This window comes from Sceloporus occidentalis, unplaced genomic scaffold, assembly GCF_023333645.1.
Source record: "Sceloporus occidentalis isolate IW3139 unplaced genomic scaffold, rSceOcc1.0.p SCAF_215, whole genome shotgun sequence".
Taxonomy (NCBI): Eukaryota; Metazoa; Chordata; class Lepidosauria; order Squamata; family Phrynosomatidae; genus Sceloporus; species Sceloporus occidentalis.
Genome location: NW_028317195.1, coordinates 689,808 through 707,640, shown reverse-complemented (window position 1 = coordinate 707,640; position 17,833 = coordinate 689,808). Strand labels below are relative to the sequence as shown.

Here is a 17,833-nt window from a genome sequence, read left to right as displayed (position 1 = left end):
GTCTTTTGCATGCAGAGCCAATTTAGGTGATAGTACACATTGTATTAGCCTGTGGAGACACAATATAGGGTGTTATGAAGAGTAGATGGGGCATAATACCTGATCCCTGATTAAGAGCAGTTTTTAACCCCTTAAGGACAATGGGTGGTCCCTAAACCCATTGAAAACAGTGTATTTTGAGTACATGTACAGGCTTTGTCATTAAGGGGTGTTAAGGCGAGCCAGCTGATCTTTCAATGAATCCGCTGGCAGTATGCTGCCATTTTAATTCTCCACAGGACATTTATGTAGTCTATTTCTCAGTCTGTGCGCGTTTGTTTATATAAATACACATATATTGTACTTAATATAGCTACATAATTGGAAGTTAAGAAGTAGATCTGGAACAAAAAGTGAATTAGCTGGAAGCTTGGGAGAAAAGATGAGTTTTAAGTCTAGCTGTAAAAGTCTAAAGATGTGGCCTCTCTGACTGAATGTGTTAGAGAGTCCCATAGAGGAGCATGACAGTGTGTACTCTGGGTGCAAAAGAAAATATAGATGTCTATTGAATGGGATTTAGGGTGATAATAGCTCTTTCTGGTGAAAGGAGCCATGGTTGTTGTCATAAAATAGATTCTCTATTTAATATGAAGTCAATGGAGAGAGCAGAGAAAAGGTGAAATATGGCATGAGCGGGGCTGGTTTGTTAATTTGTTGAATAGTATCGCTGCAGCAATTTGAGGCATCTGTAGGCGATGAGGATAATTTTCTGGGAGGCTCAAGTACAGTTAATTGCAATGATCCAGATGTGATGCCGCAAATGAATGGATTAGGTTGACACTGTATCCTCTGGTGGGATAAGGTACTTTAAGGCAGATTTTGTGGCAGCAGAAATTTGATGTTTAAGTGACAAACAGCTCATAGATTTTAATCTTATTTTTTAAAAATACAGTATACAAAAATACATATAAAATTGGTTTTCAATAATTTTCTCCAGCAAAAATACGCGGCTTCTAATTGAAACCTGACGTGTTTTGACAAACTGCTTACTTAGAGGTATGTGAAGAAAAAGTAACAGTCTTAATTTAGTCCAATTTCTCTGCTTCCTTTCACCTCCAAGCTTCTTGAAATAATTTTTATATACAATTAACTAAGTTTCTAGATTCCAGCTTCCTGCTTGGCCCTCTTCAATCTGGTTTTCTCCCTTGACACTATACTAGTTACTAATATTAGACTTACTGCTAAATCCAAGGGCCACTACTCCATGCTAATCCTACTGGACCTTTCTGCTGCTTCTGACACTGTGGACCACCCTTTTCTCCTTCAAATGCTTCATGATCTTGGCCTCCGTGACACTGCTCTCTGCTGGCTCTACTGATCGTACTTTCAGCGTCTCTGTTTCCAGTAACACTTTCCCTACCCTCCTTCTCTCAGTTGGTTTACCCCAAGGCTCAGTTTTAGGACCCCTTCTGTTCTCTCTTTACACTTCCTCCCTTGGCAAACTGATCTCATCCTTTGGCTTTCAATACCACCTGTATGCTGACAACCAGATCTATCTATCTATCCTTTCTGATCTCTCTCCATCTGCACGTTTCTTGAATCTTAACCTCTCCAAAACTGAACTCCTCATCTTCACTCCCTCCAATGCTAAGATTCCCCCATCTATCTCCCTCAATGTTAACGGTGCTATCATCTCCTCGTCTACTTATGCACGCTGTCTTGGTGTCACTCTTGACTCTGACTTTTCGTTCACACCCCATATTCAGTCTCTCTAAAAACATTGCCCGCATCCGTCCCTTCCTAACACAGCATGCCACTAAGGCTCTTGTCCATGCCCTGATTATCTCCCGTCTTGATTACTGTAACTCTATCTTACCTGGTCTGTCTCTCTTAACTGTTTCACCCCTCTGCAATCCACCATGAATGCTTCTGCCAGACTTATCTTCCTCTCCCATCTCTTTACTAACGTCTCTCCCCTCTGTCAGTCTCTTCACTGACTGCCTGTGTGCTTCAGGATTAATTTCAGAATCCTCTTACTTTCAAAGCCCTTCACAGCGGTTCCCCTGCCTACATCTCCTCACTCATCTCTATATACACTCCTAACCGGTGTCTCCGCTCATCCAATGATCTCCTTCTATCCTCTCCTCTGATTTCTAGATCTCATGCCCGCTTACAAGATTTCTCAAGGGCTGCCCCTATCCTCTGGAATGCTCTCCTCCGGCCTATCCGTCTTTCTCCGTGCCTTTATTCCTTCAAAAAATCCCTCAAGACCCACTTCTTTAAGGACGCTTACAACATAGCACATTAACACCCTACCACGTTCTTTTAGCTCCCCTTTCCTAGTCCCTCTCCTGCAATACTTTTACTAGTGTGGCTGGTCTATCCCCAACACTTGCACTTTTACCTATTGTGTAATGCATCCTAAATCCCTCTAGATTGTTGTCACCTGTTGTGACAAGTATAGTATGTTAAGTTACATACTATTTGTTATGTCCTGCCTACCCATTGTACAGCGCTACGGAATTTGATGGCGCTATATAAAACAATAAATAATAACATAGTTTGTTGGTTAAAAAAAAGATTTGTTGATCCAGGAACAAACAGCGATGGAAATCAAAATTGTTTGTGCTTTCGGATATTTAAGCTGATTTGTGGATAATTGTATAAACCAGTCCAGAGCTTATGAATGTTAGTACGAGTAGCGGCTGTATGAAGATATTTGAGGCATTCAGCAACACCGAGATCTGGATCAGTGGTCATGTCTGGCCCCTCCTAGGGCTTCAACGTGATCGATAATCACCTCCTAAGCTTCAATGGTGTTACTGAAATGCCTCGATAGTGAAGATGACGCAAGATGACGATCTGTCCTTAAAAAATAACCAAGTTTCCAAGAGTCTCTCCGGACCCTCCTGAAAACTCTGGCTCCCCTTGCGGTTGAATACAGGTACTGCATTCAACCATGCAAGTCAATGGAACCCAGCATTTTAATCACATTGTGATTAGTAAAATATTTTAAAAAATAAATAAAAATGCGGTAACATTCAAAAATAATTATGCAGTGATGTCACCATCAGGGGAACCATCCAGTTCCAGCAAAATGTAAAAAAAAATAAAAAAGTCCGAAAAAATAGAATTAAATAATGTTTAGTATGAGCAAATGCTAAAATTAGTGCTGCATCTTCCCAAAAAGCCTGTCATGGAAAGAGTTAAAATAAAAGCATTTCAAATACCCAAGGGGTGTCTACTTTCAAAAAAAATTATGGTTTGATGGGGTAAGTTGGAGTGACTGGGTTCAAAGATCGGGCATAGGCACAGACTGATCAAAATGGAAAAAAGTGCACTTCCCAAATGTGGCCTTTTAGCCCTCAAACAACCAGACAAACCCATGTATGGGGGTATCACTGCACTGGGGAGATGCTGCTGAATACATATTAGGGTGTTGTTTGACAGTGACATACCAAGAGCTATAAATTCACACCTGAAGTACAATTTGTGTGAAAAATTACATAAACAATTACTACCACAAACTTTGGTAAAGGCTGGTGGCAGAATCTCATGTATGGAAAGGGTTAAAATACCAGCAAATAGGGGGTCAAGAGGCATATCTGGGAGGCAGAGTGGCATATAGGGGGTATAAGGCATAACTGGGGGCAGATTGGCAAATAAAAGGAAATAAAATCATAATAATCATAGTTTTTATTAAATATGAAAAAAATATTTTAGATGTGAATTAGTACTAGTAAAACTTCATTCTTATAGGGTAGTCTTTTAGTCAGGCTCTCTTTTTTTCCTAAATTTAATATTCAAATTTTGGTGGGTTGTCTTATAATTGAGCAAGTGCGGTAATTGAACAACAAGAACTGTATCCTCTTATTTCCTATATTTAATAATATCACACAACTAATACACTGTTCTTATGCATCACATTGCCTGCACACAAAACTAAATACCATTGTTTGCTAGCACCTAAACGTTCACAACAGATACACACATTAGCAAGCATCATCTAGAAATACAGATACCTGTATTTTATATTTTTTTAAAATAAGATTAAAATTATATTTTACAGTGGATATAAAGTCTATACACCCCTGTTAAAATGCCAGGTTCTTGTGATGTTAAAGAATGAGACAAAGATAAATCATGTCCACCGTTAATGTGACCTATAACGTGAACAATTCAATTGCAAAACAATCTGAAATCTTTGAGGGGGAATTAAAAAAAAAACAAAAAACCTCACAATAACCTGGTTGCATAAGTGTGCACACCCTTAAACTAATACTTTGTTGAAGCACCTTCTGATTTTATTAAAGCAATCAGTCTTTTTGGGTATGAGTCTATTAGCATGGCACATCTTGACATGGCAATATATGCCCACTCTTCTTTGCAAAAGCGCTCCAAATCTGTCAAATTGCGATGACATCTCCTGTGCACAGCCCTCTTCAGATCAGCTCACCGAGACCGATCCATAATCGGTGACCTAAAGTATCACTTATTAGTGATCAGGTAATAATAATTATATATTCAACAAAATAATAAAATGTTAATTTCGTATGAATAATGTGTGTGAGCATGTTTTTTTTTTAGCACTAAGTGGCTGTCATAATGATCAGATCACTCTGATTGGTCAGGACTAATTTTATCATGATCATCAACCAACTCTTGATTTGCTCTGCAGCAGTTTCAACTGCAGCAGAGCCTTACCTGACTAACCTGGTAGCACCTTTGACTTCCAGGATCTTTTTTAACTCTTTCCATAGGAGCACAACATTGACTGTTATTTTACTCTGACTAGCTTGTGGGTACTGAAGATACAAACGTTAACCCCATAAATCCTAAATCATAGACACAATTTCTGCATTGAAGGGGTTAACATGGCATGATTGCTTTCATGGTGTGATTTGGCATTAGGGGAGGGTTGGGGCTGGTCCCCAAACTTATGTGGGGGACTTAAACAAAGCATGGGCTTTGACCCTGAAGCTGCCTATTACACCTGGACACAATCACTGGTAAATCGGCGATCTTGGAGTTAAGCTTCAAACCTCTAGGGACATTTTGTGATGGCATACCTTGTACGTCTTCCGTCATGAGTGGTTAAAGAACACTACAGTCAGGATATGTATTTTAATGCTTGTTATAGCTGTGTGAACCCTTTACATTTATGTGATGACTGTTTTGCAACTGTAACCCCTCCCCTCCATGCCAAATGACATTTATGCTATATACTCACTATCTCTCAGCTCTAGCACTGGCTTGGAGACGTCTGCAGGCAGGGATAACAGATACATTAAACTTTCCTTCACATTCCCTCTAAAGAATACATATTAAAGTAAAAACGCTTACCTAAACTAGAGGTTGCAATGCCTCCTTTTTCTGACATTTGATGCAGGGTTAGGCACCAACATTGCTCATGGTGGACATTTACTGGGGTCTGTGTTGGGCAATTTAATCATGTTCTATGGGCCCTCACAAACCTTGCCATGGACACTGGAGTCTTTGTATGGACACTTTGCCTATCACTGATTTGTTGACATTTATTTATCGCCACAAACAGCATTGACCAAGCCACCACTGAAGCTGATTGGAGGAGAGTAGATCATGTGCATGGAGATGCATTTGTCGGAACACATCTCCTGCACAGGGGGCAAATGCACATGGGGGGGGGGCTGTAAGTGACCTCTCAACTATCACATGCATTAAAGTAAGTACAACACTACAGGGATGTCCGTGACATTGAGTAAAGTCACAGTGTCAACAGGCATAAACATGTGACTTAACGAGTGGCTGGCATGGTGGGTTAACTACAGATTTCCAACAAAAAGTATATTCAAGATAGCACTAAAAAAATCAGCAAACTGGAATATGCATTTTGAATGTAGAGGAAAGCATAGAGAGAGCAGATCCAAATAAATAGCGAATTCTACAGAAAATGAAATCACTCCGAGATCAAGTGCAATATATATATACATGTATATGTGTATATATATATTCTATGTATGGCTCAGTCTATATCAAATTCAGGCATGTATTGTGAAAATTAGAAGGGGATAGAAGCACAATGCTGTTAAGTATAAGCTCCCTTTGCACTTCCGGCACACATCACGCCTGAAAGACACTGAAGGACATGACCGCACAGGTCAAGCTGCTTTTTTAACCCCGCCCTCTTTTTGACGACCAGCATATTACTGCCGCCACATTCCGCCCTCCAGACGTACAAATGTCAGAACGGATTTCTTATCCAATAAGAATAGAGAAAGCACTTGTGTGGCGTTTATGTGTGCCACTCGAAAATTAGATCCCGCCCTGTGACGCACACGCTAGTGCCTTCTTGTACCCGCCCCCGGAGCTGCAGCTTCTGAGTGCTTCTTCTCTGCTGCTAGTCTCTGCCTCACGCCGCCGCCATGTTAGGAGCTGTGGGACGCTGCTCCGCTGGGGCTTTACGGGCTCTGAAACCAGCTTCCAGCCCCGTTCAGCTGGGCCAGAACCTGCTTAGGAGTTCTCCAGCCGCATTACACTCTCGTAAGTTACCGGGCGGCGGGTGGGGCTGTGTGAAAGGCTGTGACCTATCGGTGTCATTGAATAGCGGCTAGGCCTCTACGGTTGTTGTGCATGTCAGGCAACTCCTGCAGCGTATACTCGTCCTAGCCAGTCACAGGGAGACTGTCTTTTATTAATGTACTGTCCCCTTGGTCTGTATCTGGTTTCACGACCGATCTTGTGCTCTGGGTAGTAGTGGCGCCGGCCTGCGCTGTCCCGGGTCTAGCGCCCTTTTAACTTGCAGGCCTTGCGCTGTACCGATCACGCCATGCTTAAGGAGAGCGGAAGTTACTGGCAGATCTCATGTGTGCCGCCTTCACCTGGCGCATTAATTCTTCAGTAATGGAGGATCATGAGTCTTTGCTGCGCGGCCTTTGACATTGAGAACTGTGGCAACCAAGTGACATGAACTTGAACATCTCCATGTGGTGGCAAAACTATGGGAAATGCATACAAACTCCTCCTTATAATCTTATGATGGCTTACTTGCTCTTATGCTATTACTTAGAATACCACTTTTTGTTCTAATCTATGATCACTTCACCTTTGCTCTTGTCTGCCCAGAACCATTTGTCTGATTGACCAGTCTTGCAGAAAGTCATCTGCATGAAATATTTACATCTCTTGCTGGATGTTCTAGCACAACCTTTTTTCTTTAATGTATGGTCTTGAGTGACTTAAAACTACTTATCCCTCATTTGCAAAAACATCAGTATAAATACAGATTCATGAAGCGTTGAAGTGCCAGTGTATAGTAGAACAGTGAAGGGTCAAATAGGCCTTATGACCTTTGTTTCTACTGAAATAGTGCTGATATCGTAGCACAGTCCTACCACATAACATGTCCTGAGATCACCAAGAAATATTTTACCTTATGTTAAATATACTCGGCTGCACAGTAAGGATGTGGTTAAATCTTTGCTCACTCTTCATTTTTTTTTTTTTAGGAAGAGACTATGCAGCACAGACAGCAGCAGCTGCCAAGCCTGGCGTTGCCACAGGGCGCATAGTGGCAGTCATTGGTGCTGTTGTGGATGTCCAATTCGATGAAGGTTTACCACCCATCCTGAATGCTCTGGAGGTTCAGGGCAGGGACACCAGGCTGGTACTGGAAGTTGCTCAGCATTTGGGTAAGTTCTAGTTTAACTTTATGAAATTACTATTTTTAAATGCAGCAATGGTAAGATTCTATATTGGAGCTGCTTATGTTCTTCTTTGATGATGTCAAGTCATGACTTTCGTTCTTCTGAGTATTCTGAAGCCACCAAGCTTATCTGAGAAAGACAAGTTGAAGCTATTAAAACAATAAGATTGCTCTTGCCTTTTTAACAAATTCCTTTTCGCACAGGTGAGAGCACAGTCCGTACCATTGCTATGGATGGTACTGAGGGCTTGGTAAGAGGACAGAAAGTCCTTGATGCTGGCACACCAATCAGAATTCCTGTTGGCCCTGAGACCCTGGGAAGAATTATGAACGTCATTGGTGAACCCATTGATGAAAGAGGCCCTATTACAACAAAGCAGTAAGTGGTTTTTTTTTTCTCTCCAGTGAATACACCCAAAACTTCACTGGTCCGCACATTGTAATGGTGCATATGCTATGTGGCTGGGTGTATGTATCGCCTATATAGCCTATTCAATCTTAAAACAGAATTCTATGTTTTGGACTTGTAAGATCTTTAGGCTTGCTGCTGGGTTCAGAAAAAAGGCTGCTGTGAACTGTCCAGCAACGGTCTTTAGGGCTTCTAACTATCGCTTTACAGACAATGGATTACGTTTTTTTTGTTTAAATTTACAAATAATTCAACATGTTTGAAACGCGGCTAATAAAGCGACTCTTTTCTGAGAAAATGAATCTTATCCACTTAGATTCGCTGCAATCCATGCTGAAGCTCCAGAGTTCGTGGAAATGAGTGTTGAGCAGGAGATTCTGGTTACTGGCATCAAAGTGGTAGATCTGTTGGCCCCATATGCTAAAGGAGGAAAAATCGGTATGAGTTTTGTGTTTTGTTTGTTGATATGTGTGAATGTTTCCACCAGTGATGATTCATGATTTATGACTTTCGTTCTTCTGAGTTATCTGAAGCAACTCTTAATCTGACGAGGAAATTACATTTTGGTAGGAGTTGTCATATGTGATACACTGAATCTTAACATCTCACTATTTATTACAGGACTCTTTGGTGGAGCTGGTGTTGGTAAAACTGTACTGATTATGGAACTTATTAACAATGTAGCCAAAGCCCACGGTGGTTACTCAGTGTTTGCTGGTGTAGGAGAGCGTACCCGTGAAGGCAATGACTTGTACCATGAAATGATTGAGTCTGGTGTCATCAACCTGAAGGACACCACTTCAAAGGTACATGCTTAATTGTGACTATAGACTTAAGTTGTGTAGAAAATATTTATATTTCAGTTACAAAATTTTTTTTTTTTTCTCAATTCTCCGTTTATTAAAAAATATGAAAATACAAATAGGTCAGTATCTGCATACCTTTGTACATTGGTCAATATGCATGTATGCATGCAACCGCATCAGGCTGGCATTAAAAGAAGAAATACACAGGTGCATCCTATACATATGCAAACCATATCAAATCCATACCTCGGTACATAACAGAAAAATAAAACACTGGATACAAAAAAATTAAAACAGTTACAAAATTTTTAGCAAAACTGCTTTTGATTCCTTTTGCCTTCAGTGATGAGTGACTCTGACTTTCGTTCTTCTGAATCTGCTGAAGCGATTTTATTGACTCTGACAAGGCAATGACTAACTTTGTAGCTATGCATCTTGGTTTATATTGTCACCAGGTAATGCCAGCAATGGGTTACAAAAAGCTGCTAGGTGACCCCCCCAAACAGAATTCTATGTAACTCTACTAGGGGTAGAATTCCCTGGTGTCAAATGGTACTTATTGCATGCCTTGTAAAAACATTTGCTGTGGAACTCATGAATAAGCCTTTATTCTGTGTTTTAGGTAGCATTGGTGTATGGACAGATGAATGAACCACCTGGTGCCAGGGCTCGTGTAGCTTTGACTGGACTAACTGTTGCTGAGTACTTCAGAGACCAAGAGGGACAAGATGTGCTGCTTTTCATTGACAACATTTTCAGGTTCACCCAGGCTGGATCAGAGGTATATTCCAACAAAGTCCTGGCACAGAATTATGCTGAGTCTAACTATCTAAAAATGAAAACTAAAAGCTAAAGCCTTCTGATTTCTTTATAGGTGTCTGCCTTGCTTGGGCGTATACCATCAGCTGTCGGTTACCAACCAACTCTGGCTACTGATATGGGTACCATGCAGGAGAGAATCACTACCACCAAGAAGGGATCTATTACATCTGTGCAGGTGTGTATTGGGGGAAAAAGGTCTATCTTAAAACCCATTTGAATTAACCTGTAGTCTTTTGGTCCTTTATTGGGTGCTTCCGATTTTGTTAAACCTAAACTGCAAGTATTATAGTTGGGTCAAAACTGGTTGCCCTCTGCCTGCAATGATGCATTAATCTGGCTCTTGTTCTGAATTCACTGAAGCAATTTACTTTTCTGTGAAGGCAACAAGTGGAATTCATACATGGTTTTCTGCTGTTAATTTTTTTTTATATATATATAAATTACATACAACACTTTTTCCTTCTCAAATAGGCTATCTATGTGCCTGCTGATGATTTGACTGACCCTGCTCCTGCCACCACCTTTGCTCACTTGGATGCAACTACTGTCCTGTCTCGTGCTATTGCAGAGTTGGGTATCTATCCTGCTGTAGATCCCCTGGATTCTACCTCCCGTATCATGGATCCCAACATTGTTGGTCAGGAGCATTATGATGTGGCTCGTGGAGTACAGAAAATTCTGCAGGTGGGTAGCTATGATTTAAGTATGTAGGTAAATCAAAGCTTACAAAAGCTGTAATGGTACCTATTTTATATTTACAGGATTATAAGTCTTTGCAAGATATTATTGCCATCTTAGGTATGGATGAATTGTCTGAAGAAGACAAACTGACTGTGGCCCGTGCTCGGAAGATCCAGCGTTTCCTCTCTCAGCCATTCCAGGTTGCTGAAGTCTTCACAGGGCACTTGGGTAAACTAGTCCCACTGAAAGATACCATCAAGGGATTCCAGCAGATCCTTCAAGGTAAAACATCTTGTAATCATGTGTAGTTACATTACTATAACTTGTCCAGTTAGTGATAAACTTGTATTTGGACCATAAATGTCCTAATTTTAATGGTCTTGCGGTGGTATCACCAGTGTGCATGATTAGGCATGCTGATGGTGCCTATTGTGGATATTCTCCATCTAACTTGCCTTAGCAATTCAGCCATATGTTAGAAAACATAAGACAAGGAGTTGCTTTTAATCAAAGATTAAGTTCTAAAATGTTCCCACTTGTGCTCCCTGGTGTTCTCTGAATGCCATCATGAGTGGTCCCTTTTATTCAGCTTTAGGCAAAAAGTTGTGGGTGTCAGTTGAGCTTTTTAAGCTGGTTCTTTTGGTCTAAATGTACTTGGTATGTAGCTGAAATCTTAGCTGGCACTTCTGCATGATTAACTTTCCAATTTGCTTGACTTATGTTACAGGAGAGTTCGATCACCTCCCAGAGCAGGCTTTCTACATGGTTGGACCTATTGAAGAAGCTGTAACAAAGGCTGAGAAACTTGCAGAAGAGCACTCTTAAGACTCAATACCCTGTTAAAGCACTCAAACACCTTCATCGTCACAGTAACTTTAAGCCTGTTTCTGTATTGGATCCGTGTTGGCAAAGTATTTAAAATTTCCAATAAAACATCTCTGTAAAAAGACCCACACCTGTGCTCCTGTGTAGTCATTTTGTCTTTGGTTTAGTGTTGCATGATTGCTGCAATAGACTGATAACTATGTATTTACTGTTACTGCAGTGAGGCATCTTCATAAGTGGTCCTATGAAGATAAAGTGTCTTATGAATTCATGCACCAACAATATACCGTATTTGCTCGATTATAAGACGAGGTTTTTTCCAGAGCAAATGCTCTGAAAAATACCCCTCGTCTTATAATCAGGGTCGTCTTATAATCAGACCTCAAATAGGTCTGATTATGAGACTAAGATCCAGATCCCCCGCAGCGATGCAGAGGACCTGGATCCTCCTGTGTTAACCCCCGACCCAACTTACCGGTGCATCTGAGTCCCCGGTGCTTAGTCCGGGCTGCGTGTAGAGCTCTACGCGATTGTATCGTGTAGAGCTCTACGCTCTACACGATACAATCGCGTAGAGCTCTAAACGCTGCCCGGACTAAGCACCGGGGACTCAGAAGCACCGGTAAGTTGGAGGGGGGGGGCATAACACAGGAGGATGCAGGGGACCTGCATCCTCCTGTGTTATGCCCCCTCCAACGTACCGGTGCTTCTGAGTCCCCGGTGCTTAGAGCTCTACGCGATTCGCGTGGAGCTCTACATGCTGCCCGGACTAAGCACCTGGGGCTCAGATGCAGGGGACCTGGACCCTCCTGTGTTATGCGCCCCCCCCAACTCAGAAGCACCGGTAAGTTTGGAGGAGGGAGGGGGAGTGTTAAATGTGGGTTTGAGGCATTTCTGGAGGCAGAGTGCTCTGTGAAATGCCTTTTAACCCCTTTAATGCCACTCTGCCTCCTGAAATGCCTTAAACCTCCCTATATGCCACTCTTCCCCATAATATGCCTTTTAACCCTCTAAGTGCCAGAGTGGCATATAGGGTTAAAAGGCATATCATGGGGCACAGTGGCATATAGGGTTAAAAGGCATATTATGGGGCACTGTGGCATTTAGAGGGTTAAAAGTCATATCATGGGGCACAGTGGCATATAGGGGGTATAAGGCACTTCTGGGGCAGATGTGCATAACTGGGGGACAGGTTGGAAAATAGAAGGAAATAAAACCAAAATATTTTTCTCAAGCATAGCTTTTATTAAAAAAAGTGTTTAAATGAATTAACATTTACTGGTAAAACTTTTTTCCTATAGGGTCGTCTTATATTCAGGCTTTTTCTTTTTTTCCTAAATTAATATTAAGATTTGGGGGGTCGTCTTATAATCAGGGTCGTCTTATAATCGAGCAAATACGGTACATTTTGTACATAAACATAAACATGTGTTATGAGAGAGGCTGCTGTTTCTGTGATACCAGCTAGAAGGGAATGGTATAGAGCTTACTTACAAACCTTCAGCATTCCTAGTCTGATGTTTTTGATATCCCAGACTAGTGCATCTTAAGTGCAGTGTTGAACACATTTTGAACTACAAGTCATTAGCGTAATCCTTATATTACATATGGGGTAAATAAACCATTAGAACCTGGGAGAGCCCTGCAAGAAATTATATTTTAAAGACCAACCTTGTGACTTGCAAACAAAGGCTTTCTTAACCTACTTTGTAGAGGTGTTTATTATTGTAGTAGTGAGTAATGGAAACAGGCTATTTAGAAAACCCAAAGTCCAGAGGTGGTTAATGTCAATTCACATGAATTTAACAAAAAAGTGGTGTATTAATCTGACCATAAGCTCTTTAAAACCTCATGCAGATTCTACGTAGCAAGTATGTCAAACTTTTTTTTTTTTTTTAAATTCACCCGTAATGTCCACTAAAACACTAGTCTAAACAGTGACATACCATTAGGAAACACTAATTTGGAGTCTTGGATGTCATCTGATTAATGTAGAGTATGAATGAGTCGGCTCTGGCCTGTGTAACCCGGAGATGGGTCAAAAAGCTTTACATTTCCCAAGTATGCTTAGCTGATTAATGACGCCTTTTGAATGGCAGAAATATAAATTCACCCACTAGGGAAGAATTCCTGCAAGGCTTTACAGCTATTAATCTCCCTTTTTATCTCTGGTGCTGAATGCATACAGTATGAGCTTTCACCATATGTATATATGTTTTTGGCACATAATGCCCACATGTGAAATTAAACTGCTTAATACGCAGTAAAAATCCAGATCTTGGCACAAGCCAGGAGGCTTCATATTATGCATTATCGTCCTTTACTACTCCCCATAGCAACAAACAAGAAACATACAGCAATGTAATAGTTTTGTCAGTTTATAGAATGTTCAATTAACCAATGACAAAAAATCATAGATATAAGATATATAAAGCCCCCCCCTCCAGATATGTTTTTTGTTTTGCTTGTTCATATTTACCTGTATTTAGGTGCCGTTTTTGCATTCCTTGTTTTCAGTTTTACTTTCATTTTTTTTTGTCTGTCTATTGCTTTATATTGGTTTGGAGTTTCTTTTCTGGGTACCTTTTTTATTGCACATTTTCTTGCTGTTTGTGGGTGCCATATTGCTTTACTATGTCTTCCTGATGTGTGTGGTGATTCAATTCAAATTATATGATTGTCCTCTCTCTCTTATATGGAGAATGAGGTTCATTTTTCTGGCCCACAATTTAAGGCCTTTATGAAAACTATTTCCAAAGCCTTTCAATCAGCCATGTTGGCCATGTCTGATACTATTGCCAAATCCATATCTATGGCTCTAACAAGTTCTGACATCCCCAGGGCAAGGAATATTACCCCCCAAGCTTACTCAGACATTCCCTTCATTAGGAGACAATGTTAAACAGAAAAGCGACATTGTTCGGTCCTGCAGCCCCTGGTACAGAGTCTGTTAGGCTGAGATCATTTAGAACACAGGACCAGGATCCGTTTGACGCACTCCAACCATTGAGCAGTATTGATCAGTGTGTTTCAAAACCACACACAAGACCCTCTTATGAGGAAGATATTCAAACCAAGCAAGCTAGAATGAAGCCTGATTCTTATGCTGATTCTTCTGATTCAGATTAATCCTTTTTATGTGAGATAGATCATTCTGATTCATCCTTCTGAGGAATCTTCTAAGCAAGACCTCTCTGAAAGGGAAGTTGCTGAAGGGGATGCTACCCTTCATGAGGATTCAGGGTCCCATATGTTTGATCCAGATGGACTTAGACATCCCTGATCATCTGCTTGGAAACCTATGCCTCAAGTTGAAAAATATATTTTAAGCCCATAGAAAGAACTACAAGAAATAAATTACGGGCTGAATGCCCAAGACCATCTTTAAGTGAAAAGGTCGCAAACACCCCCATTATCGATCCTCCCATAATACAATATTTATACAGGACGGGTAAAGATCCCAGGAAGGGTATTGACCGTTCTCTTAAAAATTGCCAGGACAAACTCCTGGATGTTTTCGGTCCATTTACTAACCCTCCCTCGTTCTGTTTCTCTATTTTCGCAGGGTTAAAGACCTTTGTTACATCCTCTTGAGGGACGAGGCTGAAGAGTACCACTTTTTCCGGATGGTGACCTCTTGGATCAGCAGAAGAAAGAGGATTATGGACGTTTTTATATTATATATTATCTGTTGTGATATCATTGGTTAATTGAACGTTCTATAACTGACAAAACTTCTTTACTATTGCATTGCTGTATGTTGTTTTTTTTCTTTGCTGCTATGGAGAGTAGTAAAGGAAGACAATGCATAATATTCTCCTCAGGTCTTTACTATAATCATTATTTTGCATATTTTGAGTTAGCAAAATCATCAAATTTGATACATATAGCTACAGTCTTTCCTTTAAAAGGTCTGTGATGGCTAGTGAAAGCTTGTATATAAAGCATTGCAAAATTCCTTGCAAAGGGAAATCAGGTCCTGATAAAAGGAACTTGAGCCCCAGTTGACTCCCAAATTGAACACACATTATGTTCACACTTTTTCATATTGGGTTTGCCAAAGTTTTAATGCATTGTGACACCCACCACTAGACAAAAAGGATGTTTGTTTGTTCCCTTTATGCTTGCAGTTTTTTTATATAGTTTTTTTCTACATTGTCAGCCTAGTGCCCCTTGTGTCAGTGTGGTTTAATGTACATTTTTAGAAGCTAATACTAAAAAAAAAAACCTTTCATGCAGTTATTTGTGTCATAAGCAAACCTTAACAATCAAGAACAGGTTGACCATGTTCTGCTACATCTTGAGATGGCTGTGGCACTTTCTCCTTAAGTTGGATCAGTAGTAGTATAAATTATTTTGCATAGATAGGTACATGTCTTTTTAGTCCTGTTTAGCATGAGAATTAGCAAGATAGACTATGTTGTATTCTGAGTTTGTAAGAATGGATTTGCCATTGTTACATAATAGTTGGGGGGGTTCTTGATCGTGCCAACCTGGTGCAATGCTTTTTATATCTATATATGTGTCTTTCACAAATAGGTTTTATTGTTTAAATCTTCCTTCAATAATATCTACTTGACCTCCCCTTTGTTGTATACGGTTTCTACATTATTTGATATCAGAGGTCTTCTACTGACCCGATTTCTGTCTCATATGCATTGAAGAATTAGTAATTGCAGGTAGTTGCAACTAACTTTAAAAGTGTTGGCTATATTAATATTAATCCATTTGCCAAGTACAGTACAATACAGTGGATGTACAGTCAAAAGGTTAAATACAGCGGTACGGATTCAGCCCTAAAGGGTTACCTCAGCTGAAATCATTTGGGTTACCAAATCTTCCCAATAGGAAACAAAGTGCCATAAACATACTTGTTTTATCATTAGGATGTGATGCAAACTATACCATCTTACATGAAAGATTACAAGTTATTGCCATCAGCTGCTGTTTCCAGATATAAAGCCTGCTGGTGTCTGGTCGGGTTTCCTAAGGCTTTTACACTATTTTAAAACAATAGCATCTTTTGTTTGTGATGAGCACATGGAGTGCACAGGGCAGTGCAATTGGTATAGCGCAAGAAAACATCTCCATCTAGTGGATGCCAGTAAAACAACAACCATATACTGTATATTTTCAGTTTACTGAGAGGGTGGTAGATAAAAGGAACCGCCAACATCAGATGTGGTAGAGGCTAATACTGTAAGGAAATTTAAACATCCATAGGATAGGCATATCGCTATCCTGAATCTTTCCATCAGGAAAATTGGACTGAATAGGTGCCAAAGAGGTGCTATTGTGTTTCATGGAGAGTGGGAGCATGCCAGTAGAAAGAGAGACTGAATAGGTGGCTTAATGAAGGTGGCTAATTTGTAAGGACACTTAAAAAAGAGGGTAGAAGATGGGGAGGAATAGTGAGGTGGGAGGCCAAAAAAGAATAAACCAGTTACCACTTTATGGCTCTTCAATTTTGCCAGATTACTGTCTTTAGTAAGTAAACTGTAGCAGCAGATCACCAGCAGTACTGAGAAAAGCCAGAAAACCAACATTATCAATTTTTCACTGCCACAGATTCCAGCTGCGTGGCTGAATCCAGTAGCCCAACTCCCTTATTAGGGACGGTGATCTGTTTGAGAATGCCTTCTGCTGCTGGTACATTGTACCAAATATTACTGGTAATCAGCTAAAATGTTTTTTCCTCCTTTGGCAGGATGGTCCTCACCGTGTCTGCAGGGATGTGTGTGCAAGGTTCCCCGGCTCAGCTTTTTCCAGATTTCCCACTGTGCAGAAAAGATATGCGTCTAGAGCACAATGTTTTATTTTTTCCCAAAAGGAAAGAAAGTAGAGTGTTCACAAAGGGCAGCACCATCAGCGGGGCACCCCCAATGTGTCTGCCCACAAGGTGACATCACATGCCATGCTCTGTATTGAGCAACTGCACAAAGGTGCACACAACCCTTCATCGGTCATAGTCCACTACCTTATAGTAACACCTAAAAAAATTCTAAATGAGCTGACCCTGAGCCTCGTTAAATATTGACCTTTTAATGGCTCATCATGCAGATTCTATGTGGCGACCCATTGAATGTGTTCAAACCACTTTAATAACAGGAATATCAACCATGCCTTATCAAAAGCAAAAATACTAATTACGAGTCTTGTATATCATCAGATCAATATGAAGTATGAATGAGTCAGCTTAGGACTGTGTGACCCTGAGATTTTGCCCTCTGACCCTGAGATTGGAGGAAAAACTGTAAGACCCAAGGTAAAACCCAGAGAGTTCCCGGGTATGCCTTTAACGGGTATAACAGGAACTGTCAAAACGAGCTTTCATGTGATTTCACTGTCTACAACCCAAGACGAACATGGCATTGAGTTTTCCAGCAGCACAGAGTGAATGACTGTAAGCGTCACACCCCGCCAGAGCTGCTTTTAGGTCCGCTGGGACCTGCAGTGAGACTTCCTCAGCTCATCACCACCACACTTCTAAAGACAATGAGCAGCTGACATCACGTGAAGAGCTCTGTCCAATCACACGCATTGATTCATCTTTCTCCTACACTGAAGAAATTGGGCAGTCCTAGCAATTAAACAAGGGAGTGCTATTAACCCTTTCACTATAGTTGTTAG

The 17,833-nt window shown here is 40.7% G+C and overlaps 1 protein-coding gene and 3 non-coding genes across 4 annotated transcripts; all 4 read left to right on the top strand.

Moving 5' to 3' along the window:
• The first annotated feature begins 6,380 nt into the window (after positions 1 to 6,380).
• LOC149277388 (ATP synthase F(1) complex catalytic subunit beta, mitochondrial) lies at positions 6,381 to 11,203 on the top strand. The gene is made up of 10 exons (XM_089502966.1): positions 6,381 to 6,498; positions 7,464 to 7,646; positions 7,865 to 8,039; positions 8,386 to 8,507; positions 8,691 to 8,875; positions 9,498 to 9,656; positions 9,750 to 9,872; positions 10,169 to 10,381; positions 10,459 to 10,660; positions 11,106 to 11,203. Exons 1-10 carry the CDS (start codon positions 6,381 to 6,383, stop codon positions 11,201 to 11,203), a joined length of 1,578 nt encoding a protein of 525 aa, XP_089359092.1.
• Positions 7,727 to 7,799, top strand: LOC149277391 (small nucleolar RNA SNORD59). The gene has a single exon (XR_016279060.1). It is a non-coding gene; the product is annotated as a small nucleolar RNA SNORD59 (small nucleolar RNA).
• Positions 8,549 to 8,623, top strand: LOC149277390 (small nucleolar RNA SNORD59). Its single transcript, XR_016279062.1, has one exon. It is a non-coding gene; the product is annotated as a small nucleolar RNA SNORD59 (small nucleolar RNA).
• On the top strand, positions 9,212 to 9,283 carry LOC149277389 (small nucleolar RNA SNORD59). The gene has a single exon (XR_016279061.1). It is a non-coding gene; the product is annotated as a small nucleolar RNA SNORD59 (small nucleolar RNA).
• Positions 11,204 to 17,833: the final 6,630 nt, after the last annotated feature.

Bases quoted from the DNA above. Each gene is read 5' to 3' on its own strand.
- LOC149277388 (XM_089502966.1), top strand. From the start codon at position 6,381: ATGTTAGGAGCTGTGGGACGCTGCTCCGCTGGGGCTTTACGGGCTCTG. The intron at 8,876-9,497 runs GTACATGCTTAA...TCTGTGTTTTAG, and splicing joins TGAAGGACACCACTTCAAAG to GTAGCATTGGTGTATGGACA. The intron at 10,661-11,105 runs GTAAAACATCTT...CTTATGTTACAG, and splicing joins ATTCCAGCAGATCCTTCAAG to GAGAGTTCGATCACCTCCCA.